This window comes from Exophiala spinifera, assembly GCF_000836115.1.
Source record: "Exophiala spinifera strain CBS 89968 unplaced genomic scaffold supercont1.5, whole genome shotgun sequence".
NCBI classification, from domain to species: Eukaryota; Fungi; Ascomycota; class Eurotiomycetes; order Chaetothyriales; family Herpotrichiellaceae; genus Exophiala; species Exophiala spinifera.
The window spans coordinates 1,094,953-1,107,331 of record NW_015622517.1 but is presented as its reverse complement, the minus strand read 5'-3'; the positions used below and the strand labels follow the sequence as shown (position 1 = coordinate 1,107,331).

The window sequence follows — 12,379 nt, the reverse complement described above, 5'->3', positions numbered from 1 at the left end:
CCAAGAGATGACCCCTAGACACGACCCTACAAGCTGGCACCTCACCTTGCTTCACTGCTTTGAGGCAGGACAGGGTCGACTCAGTATTGAGTGATCGAGTCAAGGGAACAGGCTTACGGTAACTTTGGTTCTGCCGTTCAAAAGTCCGCATCGGAGAGACTATCGCTTTTCATTGACGGGTCCAAAGACCTATCAAGACTCTAAAATGTACTGGACAACCCAAAGAAGATTCGTTACTGCCGCTCTCCAGTGCTTGATCCAAGGTACGGCGTGTCCCACCTCTGTGACGAGTCGCCACAGTTTCTGAACGTCCCGTAGTACGCCGCACTTTCCTTGCAGAGCCTCACTGGGTCTTCGCTCAACGCGTAGAAACGACCTCAAGTAGCATGTTCAAACGAAAGTATCCTAGGCCCGTGCCATTCAAAGTTTCGTGTCAACCTCCAACTCCCCGTGCAAGACCCAAGACGTTGCCAACTTGCCGTTGAAAAAAAAAGGCACTTCTCACGTACGCGTAGTATGCCGCCCGAAATCGTGAATGACCGTTCGAACTAAGCCGCCGCGGGCTGGCGAACAATCTCGTAGGCGGAGAGACGGGCCCTGAGAGACTCGTTCTCCGCCATCAGGTCCGCAATGTCTGACTCAGCCTGACGAATATATGCAATGGCATCGTGGAAGACGTCGCACTTTTTAGATCTGCTCCAACCCTTTGTTGTTCCCTTCTTGTCCGTGTCATAATGGAACACCTTGAGCTTGGATGCGCGACCTGTGCCGAGCAAAGCATGGAAGAGGGCGTTGATCAAGTTGTTGATCTTTTCCCGGTACTTTCGTTCCGTCCCGGCGTGGTTGAGCCTCTTCTGTTGTCTCTCAGTTGCTTCTCGCTGTGCAAGCTCTTCAATCTGTTCCGCGCAGTCTTTCAATATCTGGCCCTGATCACTGGCCTGATTGCCCAGAGGTGGTGCACGGCGGAGGCCGCCTGGGATGCTAGCGTTCACATGGTCGATCTGCATTGGCGGCTGGACATGATGAGGAGAACTGAGTTGAGCTGGAGCGCAGGCCATGGCTTCGGGACCGACTAGATGTGTTAGCCCATCCTGAGAGGGTTGTCGGGTCGCATTTGGTGGGCTGGAGGATTGGACCGCGTTGTTTGCCTGATCTGCTGGGCCGACCTGGACAGGTTGGAAGAACTGGTTGGGTGGATGCGCCTGAAGTAGCGAGCTGGGATGATGCCCCTGTCCGGACACACTCGGGTTGCAGAATTGTTGTCCTGTGACAGATGGAAGTGGCGATATCCCATGGTTCAGTAAGCCGACTTGCGTGGGGGAAAACTCATGAGCTCCATACGTATGGCCTGGATGACCGACACGATTTGATGGATGGGCGTGGATAGGATAGTAGGGCAGGCCCTGTGCTTGGGCTGCCAGCGCTGGTGTACCATAGAATTGGTCGTGACCTGGGTAAGTCGCTTGGAGGGAAGTGTTGCGGTCAATTGGAGCGACTGGAGGTTGGCTCATGCTGATGAAGGTGTCTCTGCTCTGCTGAGGATACAACGGCAAGATATAAGAATGACGCGCCGCGATCGGATTTTGGGTGGCAGGAAAGTCTTCCCGGCTTTTGGAGTCCAGAGAATTCTGGCCAGCATTATGATGCTGCACGTTGGACTGCTCCATAGCGACGAAGACTGATGGCGGTGGCTGCAAGACGTTACGAGGAAGACTGCAAACCAAAAAATCTTGAGAGGGAGAGCTACCAATGAAGAATCAGGGAGATGAGGAATCAGAAGACGAGGGATCGGGAGATGAGGTTGGGACGTGCGGGTCTTATATACCAATTTTGCCCAACTTCTGAGGAAGATCATACCCGAGCGTTTGGCCTCGAGGCTGCTTCCAACGGATCAGCACCTGTACCTTGTGCCCTTTTCTTCGCTCTCGAGCCTGTACTGTAATGAATCTCGCCAAAATTGAGTGGTTCAGCAAACAATTTGGACCGTATCAAACAGTCAAAGAGAGGGGGAGGGGTGCATTCATTGGGAATGCGCGAGAGTCGGATGAGTGCAGGTCAGAGAAAGCAAAAGTTGGCGAGATGGCGTCGTGTGCTGTAAGGGTGCTGGTTTGAGATACGTCGTGCTTGGAATCCTACGAGTAGCAACCCGACTCCAGCGAATGTGCTCCCTGTGTTCAGACCAGGGCTGAGGCTATCGCGGCATGGGATGTGGTGTGTTGCAGGGATTCGACCCATAGACAAGCTAAACCCGCAATACCCTGCATCACTCCTGGCGGCAATGCTGCACCCTCCGGGAGGGGGAATCCAGCGTCGAGATCCTACGGCGATACACCACGATCACCGGTCTCAATGACCACTTTCTTTACGTGGAAGGTCGGAGACAAAGTTGGTGTGTAGATTGAGTTCAACCGGCTCTGGCGGGGCGATTATCTCGATCGAGTCGCACTCTCATCGTTGGTGGGAGAGGAGAGTTCATCGGGAGAAGAGCTAGCGCATCCACATACAGCTCGATCCGTCACACCGACTTTGCTTCCCTTCGCCTCCGGCTGATGACTTTTGGCTATACTTGGGTCGTCCTAGCTCATCCGGTCTCTCTGTCGAAAAATTGAATCTTTGATGTGGGTGCCGGGATTAGTACCATGGAAGAAGCCCAGGGAGTTGAGGTCTCGACCAGACGGTCTGCAGGGTGAGGCTTTCCAACATCCATTGCCATGGCTGTGGATGGTTGGGAAGATGGAGCAAGCCTAACTTAGTGGGCCCGGCATGCCGGAAACGACGCCTGTACCCGCATCAAGGCCCGTGCACGCAGAGACGATGCGGTCAAGCAGTCTGTCCTTTTGCGGACTGGATACTAAAAACCATCTGGAGCAAACATTGTATACTGGTCCAAAACCTTCCAGACAGCAAGTCCAGACCACAGTATCTGGTTTCTAAACAACGCCGAAGGTAGACCCTTGCTCGGCTGCAATCGAAATGTGCCGAATTCGGGACAAGGATCTGATGGCTTGAGCTTTACTGAGCGCAACAACGCTCTTCGGTAGGATATGGGGTTAGGAAATCCGTCACCGAGTTCCGCATTTCCTGATGAACATTTTGTATGCTTTGTCAGGTGAAGTATGTGTAATGTAGTGTTAGGAGCGTTTGGGAGATATACAAAGAAAGAGAGGAGATTGCCCACATTCGACGAGTACTTTTCTTTGTCACATGCAGCCCGTACGCAAACGAGTACTCCCACCTAAGGCTGGGGGGCTGCACAGCACGAGTCCCAACAAGTCAAGAATTTGTTGTCAGTGGGCGCAGATTGTATCCGGACTTGTTCGGAATTTGGCTGCAATCACCACCACAGGCACCTGAAGGCGCCTTGTGAATGCATTGCTCCGAATTAAGTTCCTCCCGTAAGGGGGTGCCAGGAAGAGACAGGTCTTCGACTCTACGCTCGTGTAGGATGCTGAATCTCTTGAATTGCTTCTGCGGAGCCGAGACACGAACAAACCAAAGAATCCAATACTACCCTGCAGGGCATGCACCATTGTGAAGTCAGCCTCACCTGACTCGTTCGCCAACGGAGCGCAGGTAGAAGTACTTTGGCACCCACAGACTGCGACTGCCAAAGACGAGTCAGCCTGACACTCTATGACAAAGACCGGATGCATCGAGTTCTGATTGTTCGCCGGCAATGTTATCTATTGTGTGCAATAAGGCTTGCTGGTCATCAGGAAATGCCTGGTAAAGATTGTATTAACCGTATGCCATATCGGGGACCACCAAAGTACTGACTATGGGTTTCAAGGCGGTGAGTACTAGGGACAGTGTCCTTACACAGTTGTTGTTTGGGACCGCGTTTTAAGCTCTTCCTTGCTTTGGTGTTCAGCGTGCGAATCGGCAGAAAGTGGGCATATACATGTATGTAAAATTGGATAGGTCGAGCAGGTAGCAGCAATAGGCAGCCAGGTAGAAGATACACGACTTCATGGGAGAGCCGTTAGCCTGCAGCACCGAAGAGCAAGCCGAGCGACGAAAAACCACTCCAAACTCCCATCATCCTCCAAATACTCGGAGGACAATAGAGATCCCCTGACAAGTTGACGAAACCAGCCCAAAAGAGCCATTGTCCAATGAAAAGCGGAACCATATAGATTGCCATTCGGTAGACGAGGCCGATGTGGTCTTGTTCCAGATGCATCTTCTGCAAAGTCTTCGGCAACGATGATTGCTGCCTTGAGGAGGAGGAGTAGTCGGACAGCAACATCTCATTTTGCTGCCCGGACACATCCTTCTTCTTTCCGAATCCGAGCATACTGAAAATCTGGTTCCTCATCTTTCGCATGATGACCAACAGTGAGATCAAGGCGAAGCCGACTGAGACAAGGACCAATACCGATCCACGGTACATGAGTGTTGCGTGGTAGGCATGAGGAATATGGGCAAGCCTACTAGTAGAGAACAAGCCGTTGACGCGTGCGTAGTTTGCAGTTTTTCCAACATATGTGAGCCCAACTAGCTGTTGCAATGTTTCGGATAGAGCTGCTGACGCCGCAGATCCCAGGTACTCACTATCTTCACTCTGGACATTGACGAGGAGTATCATTATCCAAGCCATTCGTGGTCGAGTAGACCAGAGCAGGACGAGGCTGCCGATGGGAACGTGTCCATAGCCCGGTGTATGGTTTAGGAGCAGCGCGTTGACGAAATTTGCGGCCACGCTGAGTATGAAGCTGAGAAACCCGGTCAATATCCACATGCTCGACCCTGCTTTCCCACATCGGCCAAAGGTAATGCGCTCAACGAATGTTCGTCGACTCAAAAGAATAGATACCAGCAGGACGATGACATTGATGGCCGCAAATGATCCGAGTTCCGCCGGAGTCGACGCGCAGTCAGTCTGAGTGGTAGTGCTGTTGTTGGTGCTGCGCGTCTCATTTCGTACTTGCCACTTCCACGGGAACAGTCCCTGATAGGCGAGATCACTTAGAGAGTCTAAGTCTGTCCAGTGCCGGTAGAACTCTTGCTTGTGGTTCAGAGGATTGTAAGTGTTCAGATAGTCCCTGCAAACATGAGTATTCCAATTCATGAAATCTCTGGCCCCGGTGCTGCTGTCCTGACAGAGTCCGTCGCAGGAGTTGCGTACAAGGTCGCCACAATAGTAGTTGCGTGGATCTGAGGTGTTCCAAAACCGTGATACGTCAGCAAAGACAGACGCACAAGTCTTGTTCATTTCTGCTGCGCATCTCGGTGGATGATCCCCAAGGCTGGAAAGGTAGTCTGTGACCGCCACAGGTTCACTAGCAGGCGCCTCAGTATGCTTAGAACTTGGAGCGGAGGTCCACTTATATATCCCATGAAACGAATATCCTTGGCCCTCGGTGACATGCCTGTAAGAGACTTTGAGGCCAGAGCAAGAGGATAGAAAGTTGCTGGCAGGTACCAGTCTAGCACTTCCAGGTCCTTCTGCACATCTCAGGAGTGTCGCGTGGTTCCCATAGGAAAGTGTCTGGCAATGCGAACCAGGCTTGTCACTGAGAAATCTTAGCAAGTTCTGGGTGACCACCGCAACTTGGTTTCGCTCACCAGTACAGAGTGCCATCAATGATGCTTGACTGAGATTGACTCTTGGTGGTGCGAGTTGCACATACGGATATCAACTCGGAACATGAACCGCGGGAGGCACAACAGACATTCGAGGATGCTAAGGCACAAGTCTCTGTTGTTTGGCAAGTGATAAATTCATCTGACCCCACGATAAACCTTTAGATACTGCGCAGTAACAACAGATTTCAGCAAATGATATTAATGGATGAACCTACTGGGTGCGCCTCCGACGAACCCACACCAATTCGGTGGCAGGACAGACACTGTCAAATCGTCAAAGACTGCGATGGCAGGGCGCTTTGTCTTTCCCCCTCTCGCCTGGAGCACCTTAGAGGTATTTAACTCCAAATCTGACGGATGGGAATGCCTTGGACTTGTAGTCACCAGAGGGGCACGCGCGTGGGCTTTCGGAGCCGGATGAAGCGACAACAGAGGGTGGAAAGTAGTCGAGGAAGGGGTCCCAGGACTGGTTGGCCAAGAAGACACGCTCCAAGGCAGCAGCAAGGACATGTATGCAGTCCAGCGCATTGAGGTATTCGTGAACTGCCGGATTGAAGAGATGCTGCAGGACAGAGTTGTGCGACCAGGCTGTCCATGGGGCAGCACTGGTCTTCTAAATAATGCAGAAAGGCGAACACAGCTAAAGCGTAGGCCGATCGCCTTGTCGTGTGGCGCCCTTGGCAAGGCGCATAAACAGGTAAATGGCCAAAGGTTTGAAACAACGGCTACTCAGCCTCAGCAGCGCAGCCTATGGCAGACTGGCCTGGGATGGTCATTTCCAATATTTCTCGAGGCAGAATTCGGTTCCAGGAGTTGGAAAGGGGTGTGAGCCGCTAAAACGGGTGGGCGTGCGTCGCTCCTAGGGAGGTGCACGCTGACCGCACATAGTCCTGTCCCAGCTATTGTGCATTTCTGTAGATTTCCACCGTAGATGATCGGCTCCTATCTCGAGAACCAAAGTCAAAGTATCTGTCCATCGGTAACGTGAAAAGTGAGTTCATCTCAGTCTGGTGGTCAACATTTGTGTGATCCAACTAAGGTCGAAGTCTGACAGCAGGATTCTTGAGAGAAAATGGCAGTCAACGGCACCTTGGTCACCGCAACACCTTTCGATCTAGGGCCGAGAATTTTGTATGACGGCGTTGCGTACGCAGGGTCCTTGAACTCGACATCAAGCCATCATTTCAGTTTCAGCATCAGCATCGAACTCTCCGTTCCGCTTGGGTTCCTGTTCGGAGCCTTGGTTTGGTGGTACAGGTCACACATTGTGCGGGCTTTTTGTTAGCGACGGATGGTCGGAAGATGTTATATGCGCGACATTGCCTTGGCTTGTTCACAGGGGAGTCCTGAGAAAGCGTGGAATGTCGGGACAGTTCAGATCTGCAGGCTGTGCTGGCTGATGCGTCGCACCACTGGGAATTCATACTGGGTGGGTATGGAGAACACCAATGCTGGATGAGATCTTTACTGGCATAGCATTGGGAGGTGCATGAGGTCTACGGATACTCGTAGTGCCTGGGTGTCCAAAATGGGTGCCGATGGTGAGAGCGATTTATTACACTGATTGTACACAGTGCCGGGCAGAGGATTCAAGTTTGTTGGGCGCGGGTGGACAAGGTGCACGGGTGGCAGGCGCCCGGTCCCGAAGTGTGGATAAACATCATCATCCCACGTAGCACGATCATACAGAATCTCTCATTGTTCAATCTAATTCTGTAGGCACTTGGATTCTTGAGATGTGGTTCGACCATTGTACAGGAGAGCAAGACAGAGGGTGCAGTCTATACACACCCACAGTGGGCGTCGTCACCTTTCTCTGCGATACACTGCCACAGGCTCCGCGGGCGTGAGTATCAGGCGTCGCGGTAGTCTTCAACTGTCCACCATGATTTGATCTGGATATCCCAAAAATTGTTCTCAAGCGCAGAGAGGATATTGTGGAATGAGGCATTGTTGCTCTTGTGTACATGGAATAGATGGAACGATGCTATGACGAATGTCCAACACAAACACACTCAGGAGCCCATGCACCTTTGGGGCAAGAACAAGGGCGAAATTACGCCTTGCCCCCCTACATTGTGGTTCCAGTTTTCGTAATTGTCTTTCTTTGACCCGAAATACGGCCACCGAGTCCTTCAGAAGACTTCGTTGGCCATCACCTTCGTCGCAAGGGACTGCAGGGCACTGAGAAATGGCTTCGAGGCCCTCTCTGACAAATCGTTCACGGCCTCGGTCCTGGCTCTCTGTCTTGTTTCCAGCGGTCTTCCTTGCTGGGCCAGTTGCTGGTGAAAAGAGATTATTGCCTCCGTGATAAATATTATGTAGATGTTCGTCCAATCGTGGGCGATTTTGGCTTTTCTCTCAGCATAGATAGGGAGACGATCCAAATCAAGGTTGAGCTGTTCACACAAGTACATCGCAAGTTTTGAGGCGTCGTACTTGTTCCCATCGCGGTCACAGCGCTGTTGTGAAAGCGAGTAGACTGATCGAACAACATGATGCATCCGCCGATTGAAGTTCTCTATGTGCCTTTGGTCGAGTTGGTGGGCATCCATTAATCCTTGACCGTAGACAGCACACATCTTCTTCCGGCGTCTCAAGACCTCGGAATCGGGAGGCAGCGCAGCCTCACGCTGTAGGCGGGCACCGAAAGGAGTTCTGAGGATGGTCGTGAAAGGTTTTGCGGGGGGATGCTCTTGAGAGGCCAGAGGGAGCATAGGAGGCTGCTTGACGAGAACTTGAGGTGTCTTGCTATGGAGTTGAGGAGACTGCTGACTGACCAGAGCTGGAGGGGTGACAACATGGACTTGACGATGTTGCTGACAGACAAGATCAGGAAGATCGGCAATATGGTCTGGATGAATTTGCTGTCTGTCAAGAACCTCAGAATCCTCAATATGACCTTCAGGAGTGCATTCTCTTTGTTCTTCAATCCGAGCCTTGGTTCGTCGTTCGGCCGGCTCCAGGCCAGAGTCTGCCTTTCTTTTCTTTGGCTGTCCAGAGACTGTGTTTTCCACTTTGTCTTCCAACGAGTACTCATGCGCTACACTCTGACCAAGAGACTCGTGTAATTTTAGGAAATCACCCAGTTCCATACCCAAGCCGTGCTCGAGCAGATTCATGGTTGCATAGAATTGAACTTCAAAATTCTCGGCGTCCCATGCCTCGAAAGAGGTGTAGTAGTGACCCTTGCCGACGCGGATTCTGCCGATTCGGTTGCGGACGGATACTGGGTCTTCTTCAAAGACAAAGCAAAGGTCTCCGTATCTATCGCAAAGGTAGTCTATTACATGAGGGGTCAGTGAGTAGTGCGCAGCTTAATCAATCGCCACGGTGACTTGCCTCTCTTCTCTTTGAACTTCTGTTCCGGGCTCAGTGAGTCCCAGTGGGACGCCTTTGGCATCTCAAAGACGAGAGTGTATCCGCGAATGACCTTGGGTGCATTCTTGGCCGCGTCCCTAATACGATTGTATTCCTTCAATTGCAGAACATCGCTGAGCTGAGCATAGCTTGCATCTTGCAGATATGGTGGTGGAGACCATGGCTTGTCAGAATCAGGCTCGGACCGAGCAGCAAGACGGGGCATCGCGGGCGAAAGACCAGGTGAATCAAGCGGACCATATATCTAGATAGAGAGGTACCTAGAGGGAGAGGTAGAGGCGGAGGTAGAGGCGTGGGAGCATAAACTCAAGATGGACAATGTGGTGTGGAAGGAGCATATTTTATGTGATGAGGGCAGGAGCACAAAGGTGCTGCCTAGGAAATGTCTGATTGTGTTGTTTTCACCATTGAAGGGGCAATCCAGTGGAGGCGACTGCTCTCCTGCCGTCCCGTCCATGCCCATTGTCTTTGTGGTTGTGCTTCAGTGAAGGCAAACAATGCCTTCACATATCGCTGTGAAGCTGATCTATTCGCAGGCTGAGCATCGGGACACTGTTAGCCATCTAAGGAAGCGCAGCATGATCTCAGTGTCAAATGTACCACGGTGAAACCAAGGAAGGATTGGCGCAATGGTCGTATCCAACCCACTCACTCTCAACTGATGCCCTCAGTAGCCTTGCCTCTTCTTGGGCTGATACGGCTCCTCGAGGTACTTGATGTCCTCGTCACTCAACTTTATCTTACAAGCTTCCACCGCCTCGTCAATTCTTTCCTTCTTGTTCAAGCCGACGATGGGGCAGACATCCTTCTTACTCAGGGACCAAGCGATGGCGATCTGCGCCATACTCTTCCCCATCTTGCGTGCGACCTCTTCCACACGGCCGACGATCTCCTCGTCAACCTTGTCATCCCTGGACCGTACTAGGACCTTGAGGTAGTTGTCGGTCTTCTCTCGTAGACTGTCGCGGCTGCGGTATGGTCGGGCCAAGGCGCCACGGGCCACGGGCGACCAGGGGATCAGGCCGACCCCGGTGTGGTTGCAGTAGGGGATCATTTCGTTCTCCTCCTCCCTGTACAGAAGGTTATAGTAGTTCTGCATCGAGATGAACTTGTGCCAGCCATGCTTCTCGGCCACGTTTTGAAGTTCTTGGAATTCCCACGCCGCCATGCTAGACGCTCCAATGTAGCGGACCTTGCCGGACTCGACGACGTCATTGAGCGCTCTCATGATTTCTTCACGGGGGCTCTCGCGGTCAAGGCGATGGATCTGAAGGACGTCGATGTAGGTGCCCAGCCTTGCCACGCTCTTGTCCACAGCATCAATAATGTGTTTCCGGCTGAGACCAACTTGATTGACCATGTCGCCGTCATTCTGTCCGTTCCAAGTGTTAATAGCTGTCCCAGAGGCGGGAGCGCGATCAAGGGGCGGGAAGCAAAAGGCAAAATCATACGACGGAGCTAGCACTTATTTGAATACCGGGTGCACTGGGGACCACGCCAAAATAGCATTTGCTGAGGATCACAAGCCTCTCTCTCGGAATGTTGTACTTTTTGATCGCCTTGCCGATGATCTCCTCGGATCGACCGTGGCTATAGACGTCTGCTGTGTCCCAGGTCCGTAGACCCACTTTGTAGGCGTGTTCCAGAAGCGGGAGAGAATCTTCTTCGTTCAGAACCCAGCCTTGCCATTCCGGTGTTCCGTAGGACATTGCACCACTGCCGGAATCAGTTTCACCGCACACACAAAGCAACGTTTCAAGAAAGCACTCACAGAATGACCTTGGAGACCTTCAGGCCCGACTTTCCAAGATATTGATATTCCATTCTGCAAGATGATGAGCGGTGTGTATTCGAGATGAAGGGTGACGAGAAGCTGTTTAGAGCTGTTCTCAAGAAAAGATGTCGTTGTATTTACGTCGCCGCCCGGCTTGTTGATGGAGCAAAAGCCTCCACACTATCCGAACATCGGACGGAGATAACGTCTAACGCCGCTCCGCAAAGATTCGCTTATCTCAGCCTGCCCCATCTCGTCTCGCGGGCCTTGAACACTGTGATGAAAACCTCGTCCGTACCATGCAATCCATCAGAGTTATCCTAGCCAATGCATTCGAAGCGAGAACTTGCATTCACTGTATTTATCTGTCATTTGGTGGTTTCACTGAGAAATTGTTAGTCAACATGTGTTTGGGTACAATTGGTTTGGGCTGGGCAGTGCCTCGGGCCAACTGTCCAGGTATTTCGGGACAACCACCACCACCAAACTTGAAAGATGAGGGTCCTGACGCTTGAACAAACCGAAAGAGGCCAGGAGGGAGGGAGAGAGGGGGGTTACCAGGGTCATGTAAGGGAACGCCGTTGATTGCAAAAACAACCGGGAAGACTCGCCTCCATCTCGACGGATATGTGAGGATAATCATTTCAATCCTTTATCATTCGTTGTTGTTTCCAAGACCATTATTCGTTCAAAGACAGAATTCATCCAGACGGGTCATTCTCAGGGTTAGGAAGAAGGAACTCGTGCCAGCCAACAAAGAACTCATCCCACCACCACCAACAAAGGGCTCGACAGTCGGGTTTCATCCCCAACGAAGTCAGTTTCGTCGTCCTCCTCGAAACCTCCTTCTTCATCCAGATATCAAGAGCAAGGAACGCTTCCATCCATAACACTTGACCATTCATTCTGGACTAGATCGACACGACGCATTTCATCATGTGCTGGCGAATTGCAACTTGCCGCGAAGGAGGACCTTTCATGCAGCTGATTTAGCTTTGCAAGAGAGCCTTCGTTGCCGCGCCCGTTTTTATATTCAGCTCTGGCCTACTCCAAGCCGTGTAAAGGTCGATTCGATCGCTCTCGACATCTGCCCTCGAGATATTCCCCCCGATTTCCCCGAGTGCCAGCGTCGTCACATCAGCGTTGCTTGAGGATTTCCCTGTCGTACATCCGGCGTGGCTCACTAGGTTGAGAGTATTCGCCAGGTTGGAGGTTGGTCCCGACTCTTCCCGAATCTGTCTGCTTCCCTCTCTCCACCCCTTGGGTTGTGCTTTCAGCATCGCATCCGCGCAACCCCATGTGCAGAGGATAACTCGATTAGTTGAGACGGCTCATGCTTTGACGTTGGCGAGGGTCTCAGAGAGGAGAATGCCGCTCGCTTGGGTCGTTTCGCAAAAATGTGTTTTGGTCGGAGCTACTACTACTGATCTCTTCTTCTACCTGCTCCTCCCAACCAGTGGTAGGACGTGTGCTCCCAGGGTCTCATATCCACCATCCAAGAAGCGGCAGAAAGACACCTCTCGTGTGTGGGCAGGTCAATGCCTGGCTCAACTCGACACTGGCGATGCAAAATCAGAGCAACGTTTTGTCCGATGTCAGTGTGATCTAAGCCGCTAAACCTTCGCGGCCAGGGAA

At 52.0% G+C, this 12,379-nt stretch overlaps 4 protein-coding genes across 4 annotated transcripts; all 4 read right to left on the bottom strand.

Annotated features, from left to right (window-relative positions):
• Positions 1–548: 548 nt before the first annotated feature.
• PV08_06981 (uncharacterized protein) lies at positions 549–1,667 on the bottom strand (the record flags this gene model as incomplete). Its single annotated transcript, XM_016381314.1, has 1 exon — positions 549–1,667. The coding sequence occupies one exon, from the start codon at positions 1,665–1,667 to the stop codon at positions 549–551; it is 1,119 nt and encodes a 372-aa protein (XP_016234416.1).
• A 2,315-nt stretch (positions 1,668–3,982) lies between these two features.
• On the bottom strand, positions 3,983–5,215 carry PV08_06980 (uncharacterized protein; the record flags this gene model as incomplete). Its single annotated transcript, XM_016381313.1, has 1 exon — positions 3,983–5,215. One exon carries the CDS (start codon positions 5,213–5,215, stop codon positions 3,983–3,985), a length of 1,233 nt encoding a protein of 410 aa, XP_016234415.1.
• Positions 5,216–7,724: 2,509 nt separating this feature from the next.
• Positions 7,725–9,175, bottom strand: PV08_06979 (uncharacterized protein; the record flags this gene model as incomplete). Its single annotated transcript, XM_016381312.1, has 2 exons — positions 7,725–8,856; positions 8,928–9,175. 2 exons carry the CDS (start codon positions 9,173–9,175, stop codon positions 7,725–7,727), a joined length of 1,380 nt encoding a protein of 459 aa, XP_016234414.1.
• Positions 9,176–9,637: 462 nt separating this feature from the next.
• On the bottom strand, positions 9,638–10,794 carry PV08_06978 (versiconal hemiacetal acetate reductase; the record flags this gene model as incomplete). Its single annotated transcript, XM_016381311.1, has 3 exons — positions 9,638–10,342; positions 10,422–10,686; positions 10,742–10,794. 3 exons carry the CDS (start codon positions 10,792–10,794, stop codon positions 9,638–9,640), a joined length of 1,023 nt encoding a protein of 340 aa, XP_016234413.1.
• Positions 10,795–12,379: the final 1,585 nt, after the last annotated feature.